This window comes from Rhipicephalus microplus, chromosome 8 (genome assembly GCF_043290135.1).
Source record: "Rhipicephalus microplus isolate Deutch F79 chromosome 8, USDA_Rmic, whole genome shotgun sequence".
Classification (NCBI taxonomy): Eukaryota; Metazoa; Arthropoda; class Arachnida; order Ixodida; family Ixodidae; genus Rhipicephalus; species Rhipicephalus microplus.
In genome coordinates this window covers 88,613,940-88,636,789 of record NC_134707.1, presented here as the reverse complement: position 1 = coordinate 88,636,789, position 22,850 = coordinate 88,613,940, and the positions used below count along the sequence as shown (strand labels likewise).

Sequence of the window (22,850 nt, the reverse complement as noted above, 5' to 3'; positions counted from 1 at the left end):
GAAAGCCATGTAGATGAGTAATGTATATTTTTAGTTTGGAATCTTTTCAAACCATGAAGGACTATGCATCATTATAAATCACCAATATGAGTAAAATAAGTATGAAGTATCGAAGAAGTAAGAAGGAAGAAAGGCTCAGTTTAAGAGTAGCTTCTTGATTCAAAAGCTCTTTTTTGTCAAAAAGAATAAAGAAACGGACAATGACAGCAAGTAAAGTAATTTGGTAACAGCCGCTTTACCTCGTGCGCAAACGTCTATCAAAATTCTGTTCATATATACCTTCCTATATATCAAGGTATCATGAATTCCTACAATAGTAGTGTTTTGAACGTCTTGCAGTTCATATCTTTGTCGCCCAACATGTTTAGAACAATTCCACAGCAACTACAATAGGTGGTTACTGCCACAGTGAACTGTGCTGCTTTATTAGACTGCGTGTGCATATGATGCAAGTATGAATGGTCAGTGAGGCTTACTGAACAATGCAATAAATTGTAAAAAAAAAAGTCTACGCTGTGAATTCCACACTGATTGATGCACAGATAAGCCTTTCAGCCAACCATTATTAAGAGCGGTCTTATCGGCTTCGCCAAACGAAGTTATAAGATACCTCACTATACAGAACTGGACTGATGACCTGGACAGATAGCATCAACGTATAGTAACCTCAATGCAAAATATACCCTTCTGGATACAAGTGGGCACAGCATAAAAACTTGCAGACATAAAACAGAAGTTTACATCAACCCCCCCCCCCCCCCCCCCCAAATTGCCACCATACGCAGCTGAACCTGACATATTGAAAACCAATGCCTGCGCGGGCATGATAGCAAAACACCATTATGAACTCGTCTGGTGTTGTGCGCAGGGCATCAGGGATCGGCAAGCTCACAAGCGCATACCAGATTACATCTGGTAGCTACCAGGTGCCCTCACTATATGTCATGTAACCAATCATTAAAGTCTGATAATGCCAAAAGGAGACAATTACCGGCACAAAAAAAAAACATTGCCGGAGTAGCCGGCCATGGCATGTGCCACTAATCATTCATTGGCAATCTAGTTAATGTTAAAATTTGGCAAAGCTGCTCCTCAACACACCCACTGCGTTGAAAGCAATAACTGAATTAATTAATATGATGCCATAGCGATCTTTTTTTTTCAAACTGCTCGAGAATTAAACATTAAAAGCAACAAAAAAGTGGATGCAACCCTCGACTCACCGTCGGAGAGCATGTCAGGAGGGCTGTACTCCTCGTCACTGTCCACGTCGTGACTCGTTGCATCTTCGTCGCCAGTTTCAGTTTCAGTCTCATCCTCTTCATCCTCTTCTTCCTCTCCTTCATCATAGTCTTCTTCACCTACAAAGGACAAGTGTCTTGAATCACACCAAAAAACAGCCATAAAAAACTCAGAAGCCTTAGTCTTACCGGGTAAACAGGGGCAAGCGAAGCTTGGCATGTGCACACACGATATACACTCAAACTTCAAAATAATGAACCCGGATTTCATGAAATGTCGGTTAGGGCAAAGTAAATTGAGAACAGTCTTACAGCAGATATAGTGTTAGGAATATACTTCTATAACAAATTTTCGGATATAACAAACTTATTTTTCATGTAAAATACAACTTTGTTATAATGAGGTACAAGTGTACTACTTTCCTTTTCGAGGCTTGTGCAAATAGCAAATTTTAAGCTCAATGCAAATTCCTAACGAATAATGATTTGGTGGAATAATTTCAGGTCGAAGTTTAAAGGGGCCCTGAAATGCTTTTTCAAGTAACCACGGAATGAATTCACTGAAAAAGTTTATTGCCTCACGACTTCAGCTCCACAAAAATTTTAAGAATCCGTCCAGTGTGAGTGGGAGTTACAAAGGTTTGTCACATGCTGCAATTGCATTCTCTCTTCTCTCGTCCCGACGAAAGCGCTAGAAGCTAAGCAGGGAGGGATGACAGGGCCACATAAAAACATCACACACACATAAGCATCAAGCGTACTATTACTGCACGAAGATTCAATCCAATTCAAGCCAAGCCAAAGTGGCAAGTGCGCATTGCAGCGTGTTTTGCATGTTGTGTTGGTAATCTTGTCACGTTATGGGGCGATACTGAAACGACACGGCTGCTTTCAAGTTGAAAGTGATAGATCATGCACTAAACAACAACAAGGCCGCCGGTAGGCCCTTTGTTATGCCAGCGAGTCCTCGTCAAACGACCGTGCCTCTGAAAAAGGCAATCTGGGTCAAGGCCAGCCCGCCGTCTGCCCGACGCGAACATCTCAACGGCGTGAACACGCGCAGCGCCTCTCTCGCCCACGTGCATTGAGTCATCGGCGCACGTGACAGCGAGCCGGCGTTCTCGTGCCTGGTGGTCTGACGCATGGCGCGGCGACCCCCATTGGCGGAATCTGCCCGGACGACCCGCGGCGCTTCTGATTGGACACTTTGGTTGGACCCGGTGTAAATAAAAGAAGCCCTGCGGCGCGTCGCGATCGGCGGTCCTATGTGAGAGGCGTCCCCGTGTCGGAGTGCCGACATGTGTGTGAGTCAGCGGTCTTAGGCGAAAGGCTGAACTATGTGTTAGAGAGAAGAGCTCGGCTCTTCGAGTCTCTGTCGGCCCCAGTGCCGAAATTGTAACGCCTCTGTATATATGCTGTACATAAACCTTGTTTAACTCACCGTCGTCTCGTCCGCTCGTCTTATCAGCTCTGCGCAGAAGCAGTCGCGAGCTGATAAACATACGCTACCAAACGGCTGGTGACCTTCCCGGCGGAGTTGAAAGCAGTGGCACCTCCGGGGCCGTGTTGGCGTCGCCGTCTTTCGCAACAGTGGTGGCTTCGGCGGGATCGGTCCGCCGTTTCTCAACAGTGGAGGTCAGCGGTGGCATTTCGGAGGTGGCTACGCAACAGTGGTTGGCAGCTGCGGGATCGGCCGGCGTCAGCGACATCGATGCGGTGAGTGCCTGATGTTTTCCCCTCAGTTCACCAGACTACTCTAGCTCAGGTTGTAGTAGTTTAGAGAAGGGCTGTGTGAAGCATTGAAGGGAGCTTTGATCGTTTCAAGCCAAGTCGAAGCGCTTTGAAACCAAAGTTAATGCGGAGGTGGTAAACACGGGAGTGTGAAAAATTGCTTGCGCGTCTTGCTAGTAGGCTTATAGTGGGTACGGCAAGTAGATTCTTAACAGGGGCAAACAGCAAGAGGCTAGTGTGAACGATGGAGAACCTTAAAGTGAAGGAACTCATCGAAATTTGTGAGGAACTCGGCATTACTTTGGGCCGTGCGAAACGAAAGCAAGCGATCCTTGAGATCATGAAGGATGAGGGAGTGTCGGCTGAGGAAGTCGATGAGGCCTGGGCGGATATCAAAGCACGCCGCGAGGAGGCTGAAAGGCGAGAAGTAGAAACTCGCGAACGGGAAGAAGCTGAAAGGCGCGAACGTCGCGAGCGCGAGGAGGCCGAGAGACAAGAGCGCCTAGAGTTGAAACGACTAGAATTGGCAATCCTACAGTGTTCGCAGGCGCCTAGCGCAGCTTCTCCGACGATTCAGGTCAGCGGTATTAGAATTCGGGATCAACTGCCACCGTTCGTAGTAGGCGAGGACATGGCGAAGTATCTCGTCAAGTTTGAACACGTCTGTGAGCGAAACGCTTTGGAGCGGTCTCTTTGGGCGCGGAACCTGCTAGCTCTTCTTCCCGGCGAAGTGTCCGACGCGATAACTTGCTTGTCTAGGGAAGCGTTGGAGAGCTATGACGAGGTTAAGGAAGTGCTCTTGAGACGTTATAAGTTGTCACCCGAGGCTTTCAGGCAAAGGTTCCGGTATGCTGAAAAGGGGAATGAGTCACACGTTGACTTCGCGTTTCGTCTTAAAGCCGATTTAATTGAATGGCTCAAGGGCGAAGGTGTTTATGACGACCGCGATAAAGTGGTGGAATGCGTTGCATTGGAGCAATTCTACCGCTGCATCGAGAAGGATGTTAAACTTTGGCTGCAGGACAGACTTGGGGAAGTACAGTTAAATAAGGCAGCTGAGTTAGCTGAGGAGTATTATACTCGCCGAAAGTTGCATAGCAGGGCAGTGCGCGTTGAAAAAGATGAGAGAAAAGAGGGCTTTTCAAGGAAACCTGATCAACGGAAACCCGTTCCGCACCGTAATTTCAAAAAGGACCCATCTCTTACTAAGGACAGTGTAGGGGAAGGGCAAGCAGAAGCGGAGAAATCGAGTGAGGTTTCTACCACACAGGCATTTGAATCGGAAAACAAACGGAAGCCGCTAATCTGCTACAACTGTAAAAAGGAAGGGCACATCGCGAGAAACTGTCAGGAAAAGTTTGCCTTCGCAACGATCCGAGAATCAGAAAAAAACATGCGGTTGCTGGAGCCGTATCTCCAAGAAATTAGGGTCAATGAGAAAACGTGCCGAGCACTTAGAGACTCAGCGGCAACCATGGACGTTGTCCATCCTTCATTGGTGTCTCCGGATGACTTCACAGGAGAATGCGCGTGGATCAGGCAAGTCGCCGAGGAGCAGAGTGTTCGCTTACCAATCGCCACCGTTGTCATTGAAGGCCCGTTCGGTAAGCTTTGCACCGAAGCGGCTGTGTCTGCCGCGCTGAATGGTCGTTTTTCTTATCTTTTCTCCAACAACTCGGAGCAGCTTCTCAAAGAGCAGGGCAAATCGTTCTTCCCCAACTTAGCGTGCATGGCTCCCACGCGATCGCAAGCGCGAAAGCTTTCGCGGAAGCTTGACTTGGTTCCATGCGGTGAACTCTCAAGTGACCTTGTCGGCGGGTCGACGGAACCCCAGAAAGGAAATTTTCCGCATGAGTCATGTGAGCAGTCACGCGAGCGGCCCGTCGCGGGAGCGGCCGGCGCGGTATGCGCTGGGGGAGACGACGTGGCGCCATTGAGTCAGAGCGAGAGGGTTGCAACGCTCTCGCCTGTAGCGGAAAGTTGGAGCGAGCTGCCGAGAGTTGATCGAGAGACGCTCATTCGAGGGCAGAGTGAGGATCTCTCGATTGAAGCGCTAGTGGAAAGCCAAATTGAAGCGCTCGTGGAAAGCCAGAAAAACGCGGCAAAAATGCTGTCGAAGGAGCACTACGAGAAATCGGGGAAGAAGCGCGTTTTTGAAGTTGATAATCAGGTAATGCGGCGGCAGCCACCCAAAAGGAACAAGCTTGAGGTTGATTGGGAAGGGCCCGCCACAGTATTATCGAAGCCTTGCGATACAACTTATGAGGTGCAAGTAGGAAGGCGGCAGAACAAAATTTACAACTTGATGAAACCCAATGTTCAACATCAAGCGGTCGTAAATCAGCTGTTGAAGGCTTCAGAGGAAGAGGAAGCAGAAATTTTGAGTTCTAGTGAGGTAATTGAAGGGGGATCGAAAGTAATCCGGGAGCAGATAAACCTAGAGCCTAGCGTAAGTGAAGGAGGACCTGAGAAAGAGGACCTGAGAAAGATTGTTTCCGAGTTTGGGTATGTGTTGTCGGACCGTCCCGGAGACACGACGGTGATCGAACACGATATCGAGCTAAGCGGTGAGGAGTCAATCAGTAGCAAGTCGTATCGTTGTTCCCCTGTGCAACGTCGCAAGTGTGAGCCGCTCTTGGTGCCGCATAGGTATCGTCGCCTAAAAGTGGCCGGTTACTGAGGTGGAGCATGTTGCTCCACAGCGCAACTTTGACGTTCGCTAAAGAAAAAAAAAGGAAAGGTAAACGTTAATGCAGGTGCATTGAGCAGTGCGTTTAGTTAGTACCTTCTCAGCCTTTCGGTTTCTCGCTGGCGATTCGGGGCAAAATTTTGACCTCATCACGACCTGGGCTGAGCGCTCTCGTTCAGAGTGATCTCAAGGGGCCAACTTTGTGGTATTCTAATTCGTTACGTTGTTGTACGTGGGGAAAAAAAATTGAGTTGTCATTTTAAGAGTCTTTTGTCCCACATGTGCCTCTTGATGTAGAGGGAACAAAATTACGATAAACACGTAGATAGGTATATGTTGTACTATACTTTGTCTGGTGTTCTGTCGGGTGACCGAAGGCACTTGCGTGTGTCGTGTGTTGTCTGTTGTCGATCCGTTCTTGGCAAGTTGCAGAACCATCGACAAGTGCTGAACCCGAAGATGGTCAGAAGAGACGAGTGAAGCTGGTCAGCAAGTTGTGGCGACAAGCCAGTGGAGCTGGGATCCGTCGTCAAAAATGGGATGTGTTCCCGGACCAGTCTGGAGCTGTATTCTCCCCATGGCCCTGGAGGCGAACCTGGAGGGACCAGGCGAACGAGCGCACCTGACATCCGAGCCCCGTGGAAGCAGCTCGTCTTTCCGGTGCATTGTCTGGCGGCGGGGGTGCTGTTATGCCAGCGAGTCCTCGTCAAACGACCGTGCCTCTGAAAAAGGCAATCTGGGTCAAGGCCAGCCCGCCGTCTGCCCGACGCGAACATCTCAACGGCGTGAACACGCGCGGCGCCTCTCTCGCCCACGTGCATTGAGTCATCGGCGCACGTGACAGCGAGCCGGCGTTCTCGTGCCTGGTGGTCTGACGCATGGCGCGGCGACCCCCATTGGCGGAATCTGCCCGGACGACCCGCGGCGCTTCTGATTGGACACTTTGGTTGGACCCGGTGTAAATAAAAGAAGCCCTGCGGCGCGTCGCGATCGGCGGTCCTATGTGAGAGGCGTCCCCGTGTCGGAGTGCCGACATGTGTGTGAGTCAGCGGTCTTAGGCGAAAGGCTGAACTATGTGTTAGAGAGAAGAGCTCGGCTCTTCGAGTCTCTGTCGGCCCCAGTGCCGAAATTGTAACGCCTCTGTATATATGCTGTACATAAACCTTGTTTAACTCACCGTCGTCTCGTCCGCTCGTCTTATCAGCTCTGCGCAGAAGCAGTCGCGAGCTGATAAACATACGCTACCAAACGGCTGGTGACCTTCCCGGCGGAGTTGAAAGCAGTGGCGCCTCCGGGGCCGTGTTGGCGTCGCCGTCTTTCGCAACAGTGGTGGCTTCGGCGGGATCGGTCCGCCGTTTCTCAACAGTGGAGGTCAGCGGCGGGATTTCGGAGGTGGTTTCTCAACACCTTCGAAGTCTACGAGTTTTGTGTTCGCTACTGGTGACGGCAGCTGAAAGCTACTAAGACGCATTGGGCCTGCCATGAGCCTAAAACTGGGATTGACCATAAACTTTATTTCTTCAGAAGGAAACTGCGGACTATTCTATTAAATATCCATCAGCCCAATACTGACGTCCTACGCTTATCTTTTGAGAACTCCTGTTGCGTGACGAATGCTACTGCTACTGCTACAAGCTTTGCGTGTGGTATTCTAATTCTCGACTATTTGCTTGCACTTTTAGTGTCTCAAATAAATCTTGCCTTGTGTTGAACCAGTGCTTTTAATGTTGAGGTAAGTTTTAATTAGTACTTCTCAAAGCTTGCTATTAGTTGCTGGTGTGAGAATCCCGATTTGCGGCCACTTCGTTTTCTTTTTTGCAATGTACATTTTCATGGAAAGTTTTGCCCGCGTAATTCTCGCACCCCCCAACTTTGCATCGGTTTTCCGCCAAAAAAAGTGCGAGGATTATGCGAGTAAATACGGTATATTTCTTGCCTGAGATTAGATTCTATTTATGCCAAAGGTAAGCATCGATTACTTTGGGATAAAGAGATATTTGATAGCAACTTCATTAGATCGAGTTACTATGACACACATACATTCAACAATTATCTCGTTATTTTTGTTGCAATAGAACATTGAGTGCCATGAAGTAACGTTGTAGTGATTTTACAAATTTACAGACAGTTCTTAATAGTTGGCCTCTGAAAGAGTTGAACGGAACCTTAATAAACCAAGAAGTTTTATTTAGTAGGCGTTCCATTTGCTGTGAGATGGACAAGGTTGAAGAATATGTGTATATAAAAAACTAATCTCGTCATAGGCACTTGTGCAATTTAACCGGCAGGTTTGTTTAAGGAATTTCTCGTACTGAGAGGCTGCTGTACTTTGAAATTTCGAATAGCTCTGATTCAAATTAAAGTGAAATCAAATATTACAATATTTGTTCAAATAATCAAAGCGCTCGAATATTTACACAAGCCAAAGTTGTGCAGCTTACAATGCTCAATCAGCTGGTGGCCGTGACCTTCGGCAATATGACACAGTTCATTTTGGCTGTATCGCACCATTTGTCGAGAGAGCACTAAAACTTATTTAGAGCTTTCATGCAGTGTGCTGAGCTACAATTTCTGGCTCACATGTTTACAGGAGCCTCGACTATCAACTGGCAGCATTTTCTGCTGAAAAAACACTGCAGAGCCTTGAGCACACATTTTAGGCTAAAAAATTTTAGGGTATAAAATTCGCCGCGTATCTGTGTGCTTTGCGGCAAATGTAATTGAAAAACGACAGTCTTCTGTCGGCCTTATTTTGTGCATAGCGTCGCATTTTCAGCGCAACCTAAGAAACACTAGGGTCTTTAAGATTACTATCTATGTATTTTCTAGTTCGGAAACATACCACTTAATATTTACATACCCATGTTGTGCCTCAGATATGCGTGATATTTGCTTTGTGATTGACAATGTTCTCAAATATGAACGCAGCCACCAGTTGAAGAAGGCTGGACATTCACGGAGTACTTAAACTTTGGCCAGATAGCTGAATTGTGTGATAGACAGACAGGCAGAAAGACGAACTAAAACTTTTGTGTTCAAGTATCCCAAGAAAGGCTATCTTCTTTAGGAAACATGAGCAACCAAAAGAAGCGGTTACAATGGCTGTCGCATGCAACAAACCTTCCGTGCTCGTCTCCTCGTCGTCCTCCTCGTCACTCTCTTCTTCGTCGTCTGCTCCGGGCGACTTCGTGGGACTTCGAGGCAACCCGACGCCATTGCCGACCTCGCGTCCTATCTCGTCCTGAGTGCCAGTGGCGACGTCCAGGGAGGAGGCGTGCTTGCGCTGCCAGGTCTCGGCCATGTGCCGAGTGTCGTCCAGGTTCAACGAGTGCTCGATCTCCTCCACTAGGCTCTCTGAGTCAGTGCCCTCGTCGGAGCTGCACGTTAACGAGAACAACATATCGCAGAGAGGCAAAAGCAGAACACTAAGTCAACAAGGACCGACCTGGTTATTACATAGCGCTTCAAACGTACCAACAATCAAGCGACAGAAGTCTGAGAGTGGGCTAGTTGGCAACGCATCTTCAACAATCAGTACAGAAACAGACGTGGGACGAGAAACCTATTGACCAACACCAAAACCTCATTATAACAAAGATGCATCTTACACAAAAATAAGTTTGTTATATTTAAAGATTTATTATAAATGTATATTTCTAACACTATACCTATTGCAAGACTATTGTACATTTACTTGGTTATAACTAATATTTCCTTATATCCATTATATCTAGGTTTGAGGGTATTAACCTATTCACCAAAGTTTTGCGAATTTGTGTGCGCACTCCCGAGACGTGATCATGCCGACATATACCCATGTGCATTTTTTCAATAGATCCTCAGATGGAAGATAGCGCTCGCCTCTGTTTACTCGCTTGTCCTGTGTCCGTTTCTGCGCTGTGTTAAAGGTGAAGACAATACCTGTAGTCCGAGTACTCGTCATCACTGGTTGGCACTTCGACAGCGCCGAGGTTCTTCTGGGCGAGCTCCTCCTCCTCGAGCTCGCTCGTGAGCAGCTCGTCCTCCGAGAGCAGCTCCAGCGTGTTCTCAAACTCCACTCGCTCGGGCGTGCTGTCCACGTCTACCAGGGTGGCCATCTCTTCGGCCGACAGCTGGCGCGGAGTCTTGTAGGTCTTGGGCTGCGGGTGCACCGATCGGAAATTATCTTTCGCTGACAAAGATAGCAAAATGCCCAAAATTGAACGTCCAATCCTTTCACTCATCTTTAATAACCTTAAGGTACAAGTAAGATGACAAATTCGTCAACATGTAGTGTCGCAGTTAGTGCTGCCGCCCTGGTGTAGGGTTAATTCTTTCAAATTCTGGTCCCACAATCTGAAGTGATGCTAAATTTTGCTGCATTTAACAATGCTAGCATTACTAAAATGCCCCCATGTAGCATTTAATTCTTGGATTTCATGATTATTGGACACCAACATACTGTTCCCTTTTAACCACTCTGACTTGCTAAATCACTCCTTCCCTACTTCCTTGCTAAAGCAAGAGCCTCAGATGCCTCATCAAATGCAAAGTTCGACCATTGGTACCTGCGATGTCAATGAGCGACACGAAAAATCCACATAATATGATGATGTCATCGTGCGAAGTAATCCTGATGTACCAGACAACGAAAATTTTCGACGTCATGATGACGTCAGCTAAGACGTCATACGTATCGAGTGACGTTACATGATCGTGTCACCATACAGCATTGTTACTAGGTCAAACACGTGCTGATCACAGAGCCAATGGAAAAAGGAGGCTCAATATGTCAGCTGAGAAGGAAAATAGAATGAGGAAGATGCCATTTATCTTTAAGCCGTGTCAGGCAAATACACAGGGAGCCAGTGAGTTTTGAAAGAGTACTGACCCAAATTTTAAATATTTTTGGACTGTGGCTCTAAATATGAACACTGGTGTCAAGAAAAGAACCCTGAAGAGTATCGTGGTACATGAGAATGCATCAAATATATTTGAATACTGATACCTAAATAAAACGCTTTTCATTTGTATATCAAGGGGGCGGCTTCTCCGTGACGCGCTATCGCAATCGACACCACAGTAAGACAGCCATTCGTGACATACTGGAGGCAGATCTGCCATTCGCTCGCGGCGCACGTAAACAATGATAAGTGAATTATCTCCCAGTAACCTGGAAGAGTGTGGAACAGTGTGAAAAAAAGTGTGTGGAACTGGTAGAGTGTTTGGTAGAACACTCTTTATTCCTGTTGGCAAGAAAAGTGTTCCACACGCACCACATTAGCAAATGTGGCACTGACTGACGCTCTCACGTTTAGATGCACATATATACCCCATAAAGTGGACATAAGGATGATCACCATTCTAGCTCGGTGTTAGAGCATAGGACGCATTATTTGAAGGTCACAGGTTCGAATCCTGCTGGTGGTAAGTTATCTTTTCGTCCACTTCTTTTTCTTGGCATTTTCCTTACAATTACTTCTAATAACATACCCCATACACCCCTTGGCATCATTGTCAGTTTTCATCTGTATTGTAAGTAACCTCTCCAGTGATTTCTGCTATTTAGACTGCGTGCAAGATGCAGAGTTCACAAACTCAGTGGAACTGCGTTGACTCATAGGGATAATGCCTACTGCAACGGGGCTGAGCCAGTGGTGGATCCGGGGGGGGGGGGGGGGGGGGGGTAGGTGCGACTGCTTCCCCCCAAAACCTGTGTCAGCACCCCCTCCCCTCACTTCAGTGCTTGTTGTCCACCTCCTATCAGCAATCAGGACAAATGAGCGAAACCACTGTGAGCATTCATTAACAGAATTTATGCTATGAAGCGGTTTTTGATTTTTCTGCTAGTAAAAACAAAAAGTTATGACCACGCCCCCCTCTCCAATTTTACTTCAGGCGACCCCCCCCCCCCCCCCCCTAATGTGAAGGGCTGGATCCGCCCTTGGGCTGAGCTGACTTGCATCTGCCAGAGACACAAAGTCCCTTTTTCTGAAAGGTAGTGCTAAGCTGAGGAATATTCAACAATAACTGAGAAAGTGCCCCCCCCCCTGCTCATCCAACATTTTTGCTGCTTTGTTCATAGTTTTTATTCGCTCAACCAGGGCGAATAACGACAGTGATTGCATGCATCCTCAGTAAAGTATTTCGTTAGAAGCACGTACAGGTTTTCCGCCACCATCTTCAATTCTGATCAAAGACCGAGGGCCTCCATCCAAATCTTGTGAGATTATTTTTCACCACAGGGGTAGTGCTTGTTTTGGTTTTCACGGCACAGAATCAATGTAAAGAGTTTCACACAAATTTTCTGACTTTTGTCTGTGAAAAGTAGCAACAATGCATACCAAGAAAACTAAAAATGCCTGTTTTGTGAAACTCAAATCGTGTCAGTACTTCTTTGAAACATACAGGTCTGTCAGTGGTCTTAGACCTCACCTGAAATGTTACGACACCGGCGTCGGTGCCTGCAGGAGTTGACCGGACTTCCTGCATCATTGTGGGATCTTCCATGCCCTCTCCGGCTCCTCCATGAGGCGGTGAAGGGCTACGTCTGCGATGCAACGCGCTGTTGTCCTCTGTGTTGGCTGGCTTGGCAGGCATTAGCGATGGTGGCTCGGGATTGGCCGAGAGGAATGCCTGCTTGCGCTTCATCATTTCCTGCCATCGCTGGCTCGGCCTTTCCATGCGAAAGTGTGCCGTGCAGTAGAACTTGCCTGCGTGACAGCGTTCGACAAATGGTGCTCACACATCTGTGCATCACCCTTGGTGTGGCTAAACAAAATGTGCAGACCGGTAGTTTTTGCTGCCACAGACAGCTGTAATTTACAGCTTGTAATTAGAGCACACCGTAAAAAAACAAGGGTATGGTCAAGGGTAAAAGTAACAAGAAGGATGGTTAAGCATCAATCCATCGAGCATGCATGTTCAGCAGGCAAGATGATACAGCACAATATTTTTTGTATTAATAAAGTATTTGCCTTTTCTCCCATTTCACACAATGTCATGGCAACAAATGCATTTCATGCATGAACAGTCATGCACAGCCTGTACGTTTCATACGCTTCATACAGAAAGACTTGTCTAGAGAGGTGAAGTGCATGGCTGTGGATGCAGTTGTTGTCTGCAGCCTACGTCATGTTAGCTACGAACTTCTGTTCACGTTTGAATAATAGCAAAAGGACCCAGCATGCAGTATGACTGTTACATTACATTATGGCATCGGTCTGTGCACATTTCTGCCGAGAGCGGCAGCTGAAGAGCCTGCCTGAGTGCTCTAGACAACTGTAATTCCACCTGTACACTGCAAGATGGCATTCAGTGTCACTAAGCGCACATACCCAATATAATGTTCAAGCAAATGCATAACATGTGGCTACTCAGACAAAAAGTTCACACTATCACTCTACAGCCTGCAGCTAAGACGATGTAATGCGCTACATGATATATCATCAGACAACACATTCTTATTCAACTACTCCCGTGAACTTCCGAGTCATTCGACGCCAAATTAAGCTGTTTCAACCAAGTGCTTAGCATGTCACACATGCAGTCTTGTGGCACAAATGCACCAGCCTGTACTCATCACCAGGTCAAGGCATGTGCATTGCATACCTATAGGCATCTCAAAGTTTCCTCTAGGGACGATAATTTTATGGTGGCTGTGCGCTGGCCACACTCGTATGCAGGAATCCAGGGAAGTCAATACGAACAAGCCCTAATTGTTTCAACTATTGGGTTGATGTGTCTGTTAGGACATACTGTATTTATTCGAATCTAGGCCAATAGTTTTTTTTTTTTTTTTTCAGATTTCTTTGCGTCTAACTGCAGGGTCGACTTAGAATCGAGGATTTTGAAAAGCGCGATATTTTTCATTTAGAAAAGTGGTGCACAACTAGCACCACTTGGGTGTTATTGTAGCCGTTATAGCCGAGCCAACACCTGCTTAAGTGCCTTCATGTTAAGTACACGTGAGGCTGCCATTTCGATCTTTGTGGCGAGTGTTGAGGCAAGCCATTTGTCATTTGAAGTAGTGCGTCGAGTGGTTCGTGTGTGGCATAGCTCAACGGCACCAAACAGGCGGTGTCATGATGGTGCCATTTATGAAAAGAAAGTTGTCCTAGCCGCGAAGTCGTCATCCAACGTTCAAGCCTGGCGGGACTTTGGAGTAGATGAAAAAATGTGCGTCGCTGGAGGGCCTGCAGCATGGGACGACATCCCAGGAACTTTGATTGTGCGCTCTTTTAAGAAGTGCAGCGTATCCAATCGCTTGATGGCACTGAGGATTGCGCACTGTTTGAAGTCAGTGACAAGGGAAGCAACGACCATGACTCGGAATGAGTGCGGCATTGGCAAGCGTGGCATCTTTATGATGCTAATAACTAGAAGCAGCCCGACAAAAAACAGGACTAGCGGCTCCCCTAGTGGTGGGTTGTGCCAGGAATTTAAAGACCAACCAACCAACCACCAGCTGTACGTTTCTGGAGTTAATTGCATCATGAACCAACTGCTCTGTTTCATCTTCATGTTCAATAAACATTTTCTCTTTGTGAACGCTGTCTTCGCTGTTTCGTTCAGCCTACATTAGAGGCAAGCTTTATGTCTTTTTTCCGGCCTTCGGACTTTTGGGGTCGGCTTAAAATTGGGGTCAGCCTAGATTTAAGTAAATACGGTAGGTACTGGTGTAGATGCTACTCTAGTCTCAAGACTGCTGCAATAAGTCCTTCAAGTTCTGGTAATTTAACTACTCTGTTATGATCCAATTTCATTTCCCACTTTGTGGGAGCCTCAAATGGCACATCACCAGGTTCACAAAAGACAAAGCCACATGCAGACAGATGCTGGCATATTATGTCTGCAGGCAACAGATGCGTGAACGACAACTTGTGGCTAACGGATTAACTCGGCTAATCCAGCGTTTTTGCATTAAAAAATCGAAATTGCACAACAATAAATAAAGCAGTCACTGACGATTACCATACTGCCAACACAAATTCAACAATGTATCAGTCAACAATGTATGAAGTTCTAGCTTCCTACAAGGTACAAACCACACCATAATAAATCATATCTTTTCGTGAAGTAGAACAGCACCCACTACGCCATTACTAGTGTTTCTGCAGATAGGCGACGTACTCGCTAAACATACCTGTAAGGTGTTACGTACACTTTGTTGATGCTCCATGAGGCTGATGACAAAATATTATGCTTAGGAATTTGTAGTGAGTGTGAAGCATTAAATGACAACCTCACTGCACAATTAGCAATGTGCAATGACTAGTTGTTATTTTACTTTTATACCACACTTTATTACCGAAGTTAATACAATTACTTGTTCACCTTGACGCCTGTATAGTGTCTTATTGAAAATGAGTTTTAAGCACCAGCGTGACTCTGGCCTATAATACTCGATTGACCCGCAGAGGGCTTGCATTCAAATCCCGTTCGATCCTGGGTATTTTTGTTTGTTTCATTTTTTTCACGTCTGTTGGTTTCGCCGGTTTGGCGATGCTGCTCAACATTGGAACGAACGCCTCAGGACTGCCCTGCACTTCAAAAATATCCTGAATTAATACCGAATCTGTTGTAAATTGACGATTGATTGTAAACACTGCATCTGTTACAGCATAGCCCACTTATAAGGAGCCCACTAAAAGCGAAAGTGTTTGCCATGTGCACTTTTAGAGTACATGTCAAACAGTTGGTTCCTCATCAACCGAAACACCTTGCACAAAGCACACGAAATGTGTTCCCATACATGAACAGATTATTGCCACACCTGTCTGGTTAGAATGAATGGGAAGCGACACACCCGGGAAGCGTTGGTACCAAACACACTTCTGGTAGTACGAATTGTTAGGAACACACACGGGAGAGGGCCATCCAGGATGTTTGGGGATGTTTCTAACTTCGAAGTGGCCTACCTGGTGCATCCGACGTTTCAGAGCCTACTGCATCCTGAGGAACAGTTTGGCCGTCTGCGCACATTCAACTTCCGTTTTTCTATGCTGGCTTTTACTATGTAGCTTCAAGCTCTGCTTGTCCTCTAATTAAACCTTCCGAGTGTTTTTTTTTTATGCAATGCAGCATCATAGTAACTGTTGGCATCACTGGCCTTTGTAGCAATGATTGAAATGATCGAGGCAGCATCTGCTTAACAATGAAGTTTAAAATTCCATCAGTATAAACAACACGCCATATTTTACACCTCATTACCACGCTTTGCGTGGTGTCTTTGGTATAGTATGTCTTGCACCTGGTATCGCATATGCACTGATCATTTGGAGTTCATAGGGACAGTCCGAATGTGTGAATACTGCACAGTTCAAGATACTGAACTTGTCAAACAGGTGTTGAAAAATGGGCGAGTTAATTTGTGTATTTGAATTAGCATAGCGCATTACAGTGAAGAAAGAACGACCGAACAGACCGAGAAGAGAACAGAGGGCTCTGTCCTCTCGTGTCGGTCTGCTCGGACGTTTCTTCTTTACTGTAACGCGCTGTACGAGTTCAACATCTCATCCGAAAATTGGTGACTTCATTCTACAAGAGGCAAGAAAGCTTATCAGTGTACTCCTTTGTGCACTTTCAGTTGCTTTTAACCAGGTCATTGCTTGATTGAACCATTTTCTGCTGAAACTATGATATTTGCAAGTACAGTCAACAGGTGCACTTAATTTACGTCCTGCGTCAACCCAAACAGAGGATCACTTGGGCTAATTTCAATTTCTCTCCCAACAGTCAGAGCACGACTGTTCTCTCACTAAACTGCTAAACTGCCCCCCTATTTTTAGAACAGACACTGAAGGCAGAATGGGCACTACTTGAATGTGATTAATCCGAGGCAGAAGTCATCAGGCATTGTGTCACTATTTAACGCAAGCAGCAAATGCACGTTGGACAAACGCAACTTGCCTAGCTTGCACATTGAACTACAAAGACAACCCTTAACTTTATGAAAATACCTGCATAAGCACAGTACGCAAGGACTGTTAAATCAGCCCTGAGATGCAGAGTTACTTCTGTGAATCTTGGTAAGGCTTACTAACAAATAGAAGTCAAGAAACTGCAGATTTCCCTCAATGGAAGTTTGACTACATACATGGATGCTTGTCCAAGTTCTTCGATTTACCAAACATGGGCAAAATTTAACCGTCCTGCATAATATGCTGCAAGGCCAAAAGGTGCGTATGCAGTAAATAATGGCAGGCTTCGAGAATCCCAGCCACTAAGCAAACAGCTTCAACACGAACAGATGAACAAAGTAGAGGTCAACAAAAAGAGAAGCTGAAGGCCTTGTGCCATCACATCACATGAGAAACCATGACGCCACTTGCAGTTACCATACCTCAATTAAGTCACTGCATGCTTACTTTTTACACACCTTGTATATAGGAGCCATGTAAAAATGGCAAGACACGAGTTGCATTCGGCATTCAAGTGAAAAAGAATAATGGTGCTCACCTTTGAAAGCAATGGTGCTGTCGTACGCATAGTTACCCAGCCGAAGGCTGCACTGACAGAACTCGCACCGGAAACAGTTGCGGTGAAAAAACAACCCTTCAGCACTTAACCTCTCCATGAGGTACACACGCTTGTGACAGAAGCAGCACATCTCACTCACTGAACCACCGACACCACCAACACCGACAACACCATCCCCCCCACTATCCGTCAACTTAGCCGTTGTTGGAGTCTGTGCTGGCTGCTTCGAAGTCAGTACCTGCTTTGCAGGCGACATGGGGGGCTGCGTAATTAATGGCCTTCTGGGAGGGGGCGTTCTCGCCCCATCAGCAGAGTCACTTCGATATAAAACTACAGGTGGTGGAGGGGGTGGCCTTTTTTCCCGGAGGCCCGTCTGGGCGTCAAGGACGTTGGCGATGTAGTCCGCCATGGCAGCCACCCGGTTTGATCCTCGCTTTCCAACGTCGAGTGACCCTTCCTTTAACTGCCGGTCTAGCCGCTGCAATCTCTCGTCGATGTGCGTGAAGCGGGCGCGGTCCGTCTCAGTCTCCTTCCCGTCCGCCTTGAGACGCTCGTCCATGACGTTCCGTTTGCTCTGGAAGATGTCGCGAAGGATCTGCGGCTTCTCTGGCTCCACTTTGGGCTCCTTCTGCCGCTTCTGCTGCTGCCTGAGCCGTTCCTCAAGCATCTTGACATTCCATTCGTCTTTGCCGATGCGGCCAACCTTGGGCTCTCGCTTTTTGACGAGTGGCGGCTTGCCAATGGAGTTGAGCTGCTCCTGGAGCTGAGCCACTGCCGTCTGTGGTATCTTGCCCGTCACCGAGCTGCTCTCGTCCTCCGTCGCGGAAGAGACATGCCCGCTCCGGCGACCCCGGCTTCCCCGGGACGACGGCCTGTAGTCCTTGCCGAGCTGTTCCTGGAGGGCCTGCATTCGCTTCCCGAACGACTCCTTGTCCATGGCCGAAAGGATTTTGTGGTAGTGTTCCAGAGTGGCAGCATCACCCCCAGCTACAATGTCTGCGACCCGGTCCCGGCTTCGCCGACTTCTCGTGACGGAGACCCTGCTCCGGCGCTGACCGTCACTGCGGTCCTTGACCGGTTCGTGTTCGCTCGAAGACTTTCGCTTGCTCGCTGGTCTCTGGGAGGAAGTGAGCTTGGCGAGCAGGTTCAGTGGCGAGGCCGGCGGCGGCTGGTTCTCCTCGATGAGCTTGCTGACCTTGTAAGCAGGGCGACCCTGGGGGATCTCCCGCCGGAACGTCTCATAGATCTGGGAGATGTATGACACCATGGTCAGCTTGTCGGGCACGACGCAGTCGGCCATCTCCTGGCCAGTCATGACTGGTGGGATGCCATACTCGCGCTCCAGGATGTCAAAGGCCTACAGAAAAGTGTAACAATTCCTAGCTTAGAACCCTGCAGTCGAACCCCTTTATAAAGAACACTGATGTAAGAGACAAATGGGTGTAAGAGAAGCCAGCATGTGCAGCATCGAAATAGGGGTTGATAATAAAAGTCAAACAAAGTGTCCTGTTTATAAGAGAACCATCATATAATGTACAAGAACTGCTCCTTGGTGTGTATTTCATATAGAAAGGACCAGCTGTAACAAGCACCTTTTTCAATTGATGTCTTAATGCTCTAGACCAGCTGTTAATATCGACTGTGTTGACTTATATGCTGCAGAAATACCTGTTATCAACTAGTTTAGAACTTCTCATGGTGGATGCATCATAATGCCATGATTAACTGACAGCTTCCGTTCTTGTGATTGGTGAAGTTAACACATAAAAATTCTTACCAGACGAAACACGTGTAGTGCTCTAGTAAGTCTTCCTAATAAGCAATGTCATCGTACCAAGTGTCCACGCTATACGATGTCATCAAACAATAATTATACCATGTGTGGCATGCGGACCTGAACGTTACAGAACGCAATAGCAAATACAATTGGATGAGTTAACTGGTCTAAATTTATAGTAAAAGCATCACAAAAACACAGATACATGATACAGAACAGGCACTAAACTTAACTAGAGTTTAGTACTCGAGTTCAGCTCCAGAGTTCAGTACCTGTTCTGTGTTGTTCTTTCTCTGATGCTGCCAGCTGCTTTTACCGTGGCTATTACAATGTTATCAAACTAAAGCATCTTATAGATTTTTCCAATAATCTCTGCAATTTCAGGAGGCCACATTTTGATGTGTGAGAAGTATGCATTTAAGAGTTCCTGAAACTTCAATGTAACAGATCAGTATTCCTTTCATTGAAAACATTTGGCAAGCTGACCTGTTGGTTGTTTGCGGCCACGTCAGCAGTCGACAGCTCGTCCAGGTCAATGAGGTCTGGCCGATACCTGTGCAGGATGGCACACAGCGCCAGGCCGTCCTTCCAGGAGGAAGTCATGTTCTCAATCTTGATCTTACTGTACAGCGCCACTTGCCTCTGACACCACGAGAGAAGTGCGTCTGGATGGATGATGGAGTCTGCCACAAAGGTTGGTAATGAAAGAGAATGCAAAAAGTGCATTGTTAAGACTCCGGTCCCTAATAACAATACAACCGGCTAAAACTCATATACAGTTGTCTCCTTAATAAGGACACCTTTGTTTACAGTCATCTCGTTAATTAAGGACACCTTTGTTTCCCTGGATAATGATCCATCATGTGACTTGTCTATATATTCATCCCCCCCCCCCCCCAAAAAAAAAGAATGGTTAAAAAAAGAATTGGTGAAAAAGACTACAAAATGTATATTTGCATCTGTGCCTTCTATGGCACTGTAGTGTAAGCTTGGCATCAGGTTCACCGCGTTGCAGGGTGCCCACCAACCTGAAAAGTTGATGTGCATACGGGCACTCAACTATTCGCTTTGCTTCTGAAATTTTTCACATCGTGAACATATGTCAGCAATAAGAAAAAAAAAACTGCCCGTTTTTACCCGTTTTGTCCCCAAATGAGTCATTAAAGGGACCCTAAACACTGTTTTGAGTAACCATGGAATTAATTCACTGGAAAGCGTATTGCCTCAAAAAATCAACATTGCAATAATTTCAAGAATCTGTCCAGTACGACGAGAGAGTTACAAAGATTTGTCACACGCTGCAATCGCATTCTCTCTTCTCTTGTCCCGACGAAGGCGCTGGAAGCTAAGCAGAGAAAGATGAGAGGGGCAAACAAAAAACGTCACGTGCGCCTCCTGACCTTGAGCACTTTTTCTTTCTTTTTTTTTTCTTGGAATGCGCGAGTTTTTCAGTGTGATCGCGCACCCACATGTGGAGAAGTAGAGGCCTCTCACGGTGATCTTTGTAACGACCGAGCGCGCCAAGTTCAAATCAGCCAATGGCTGATAGATGAGCTTACTACGAGTGACTTTTGGGCTTATTCCGTGATTTGTTGAGAGAAGAGAAAGCAATTTCTAGCTGACTTTGATAACTTTTTGTGAATTCCAGGCCGCGTACTGCGCTATAATATTTGGCTCGCATGTTGTCCGCAGTCTCTACTACCGATCAGCAGCGTTTTCTGACCATGCTCCAGAAGTGTTGCAGGGCCCCTTCAATTGCCCGGATCGCAGGTTTTTATATTAATGGAGAATAATTGCACGAGGAAAGATCAGATGCTGAAAAATTTCTTCCAGATTACGCGTTATCTATATTAATGGGTACAACGTTTGTCTATGCAGAACACACACATTATCACACTGCCATTGCAGTAACTTGAATGTAACGCAAGTCATTTTCCAAAACATTCTTACTGAGCCTTCATGCGCTATAATTTCTCTGCTTTCGTGCATTATGCCAATTCCCGCCGAAGTTCAGTGATGCTACCAAAGTATTCTGATTTGGGGTCACTTTTGGAAGAGCGAAATTTCCAACTTGAAGCACCTCGGAGCAGCAAAGGTTTCCATCTTGGAGCTTTTGTGCATTGTGCAAGTCGACGCCAAAGTTCAGTGATGCTACTGAAGTATTCCAATTTCGGGCAACTTTCTAAGCATCAAATTTCCATCTTGGAGCACTTTGGAGCAGCAAAGGTTTCCGTTTTGGAGCATTTTGGAGCAGATAATTTTTCATCTGAGAGCACTGCACAGCAGCTAATTTCACAACCTGGGTACAGAGTACACTAGGAAAGCCCGTTGGATTTACATTCAAGCAACTGAATAATTATTATGGGGCTCTTATGAAGAGCTAGAAAAGGTGTTACCAAGCAGTAAAGCCAGCCAAGCAATAAAGAACACGGTTCGAACAGGCCCAATCACACTATCGCGCTCTACTCAGGAAGATGAAGCTCAGGCACCCTCCAACTTTTTTTTGTAACGCACGCATGCATATGCAAGGAAACATCAAGATATGACAATTACTTCGTTTTAATAGTGGGGTGTGTCCACCCAATTTTAGTCTAGCTTGTACGAAGTTGTGAATGCCATGATGAATCACGGCTTCATCTCCCCATATATTCTGCCCTGAACATCTGAAGAGAAATAGAGGTTCCCATTCGAAATTTCTGTGATTGCTCAAGTGATGGCCAACCTCTGCGCCGCCGCTTGCGCTGCATGTCGGTGAGTAACCGTGGCCCAGGGGGTGGAAGCTTGATTTCGGTGTCGGTGCGACACAGGGGGCGCACCTGAGACGGCAGCACCGTTTGCAGGTTCAGGTTCGGGTACCGCGAGCTCGGGTTGAGGCTGTACTCGGCCATGTCCTTGCTCAGGTTCTCAGGCGTCGTTTGCGCCAGCAGCCGGTAGATGGATTCCCGCTCGGCGAGAACCTTGGAAAAGAGAAGAGTGGGCCAAGCAAAGCAAATTCATGTTTTAGGAAAACAAGGCAGAATCTTGGCCGTAAAGTTGTTGCTAATGAAAAATGAATGAATGAAAAGCTCCCTTGCTTACAGAAGCTTTGTGGCATAAATAAAAAGAAACATTGTGCAGGTCAAAATGAAAAGAACGAATTTTTACTCACACAGAAGAAATTAAACACCTCGTTTGCCTTTTGCAGATTAGCATAACGACACACTGACCCCACAGCTGTGCTTGAAAAATAATGTTAAGCTTCCATACAGGGTTTGGTTTCATTAACTAGACAGAATCAGGGAAGGGAGACGCAAAATTCCTGTAGCCAAGAGGCCCCAAAAATATAAAGCTTTACCAGCATTTTCACTGCCTTGCTTTCCAATAACCATGCTAGGTATGTTTGCCTGCAGAAGCTACATTTACTGTAAAAACTTAAAGATAGGTCGAATGTTTTTATGAAAAAAAAAAAAAAACAACAAGTCCACCCCTGCCTTACATACAGAAAATTTTTGGAAGTCTGGCCACTATTTACAACTGATGTCAAACGCCTACATCACTATCGCAATCGATGGTGTCACTTTGTCTACGGCACAAGGTCCAAGGCACAAGGCCCTCGGCACGAGGCGTCGCCCTGTGCCGTGGGGGGCTATAAGGTTCAAGAAAACAGTGCTCGCGTTCGCAAGGGTGAGAAGAAATGTGGTCTGGAGTGCGTGAGAAACTTGTTGGGATGGTAGCGCCTTCCATCGCTTTGAGGTTTTCTCGCAGGTACCTTTGCCTATCCCATTGCTTAGCATTGTCTTGTTGCACATGCCGCTAAAGTACTGAAGTATACAGATGCTTCAGTGAAGTTTTTTTTATTTTATTTGGGCATAACACATACAGGGTTTGCCCGCGAGGTAAGGCAAAAGGCGGACTTAAACCCCCTGACTTGGAACATGCAGCCACGGTGTTCATCACTGGGTTAAAGGGACAC

General features: G+C 46.6%; 1 protein-coding gene across 5 annotated transcripts in view; it reads right to left on the bottom strand.

Moving 5' to 3' along the window:
* The window catches only part of Mical (Molecule interacting with CasL), a 123,260-nt gene that overhangs the window by 54,807 nt on the left and 45,603 nt on the right, over nucleotides 1-22,850 (bottom strand). For 4 of the 5 annotated variants that reach the window (XM_075872282.1, XM_075872285.1, XM_075872284.1 and 1 more), the window contains exons 11-18: nucleotides 21,621-21,855; nucleotides 19,385-19,581; nucleotides 17,101-18,478; nucleotides 15,561-15,614; nucleotides 12,076-12,353; nucleotides 9,583-9,800; nucleotides 8,782-9,038; nucleotides 1,224-1,361 (exon numbers count right to left, since the gene is read on the bottom strand). In XM_075872282.1, coding sequence (XP_075728397.1) covers nucleotides 1,224-1,361; nucleotides 8,782-9,038; nucleotides 9,583-9,800; nucleotides 12,076-12,353; nucleotides 15,561-15,614; nucleotides 17,101-18,478; nucleotides 19,385-19,581; nucleotides 21,621-21,855 — 2,755 coding nt within the window. The remainder of the gene's footprint in view (nucleotides 1-1,223; nucleotides 1,362-8,781; nucleotides 9,039-9,582; nucleotides 9,801-12,075; nucleotides 12,354-15,560; nucleotides 15,615-17,100; nucleotides 18,479-19,384; nucleotides 19,582-21,620; nucleotides 21,856-22,850) is intronic. The other variant, XM_075872286.1, reaches the window with a different exon arrangement.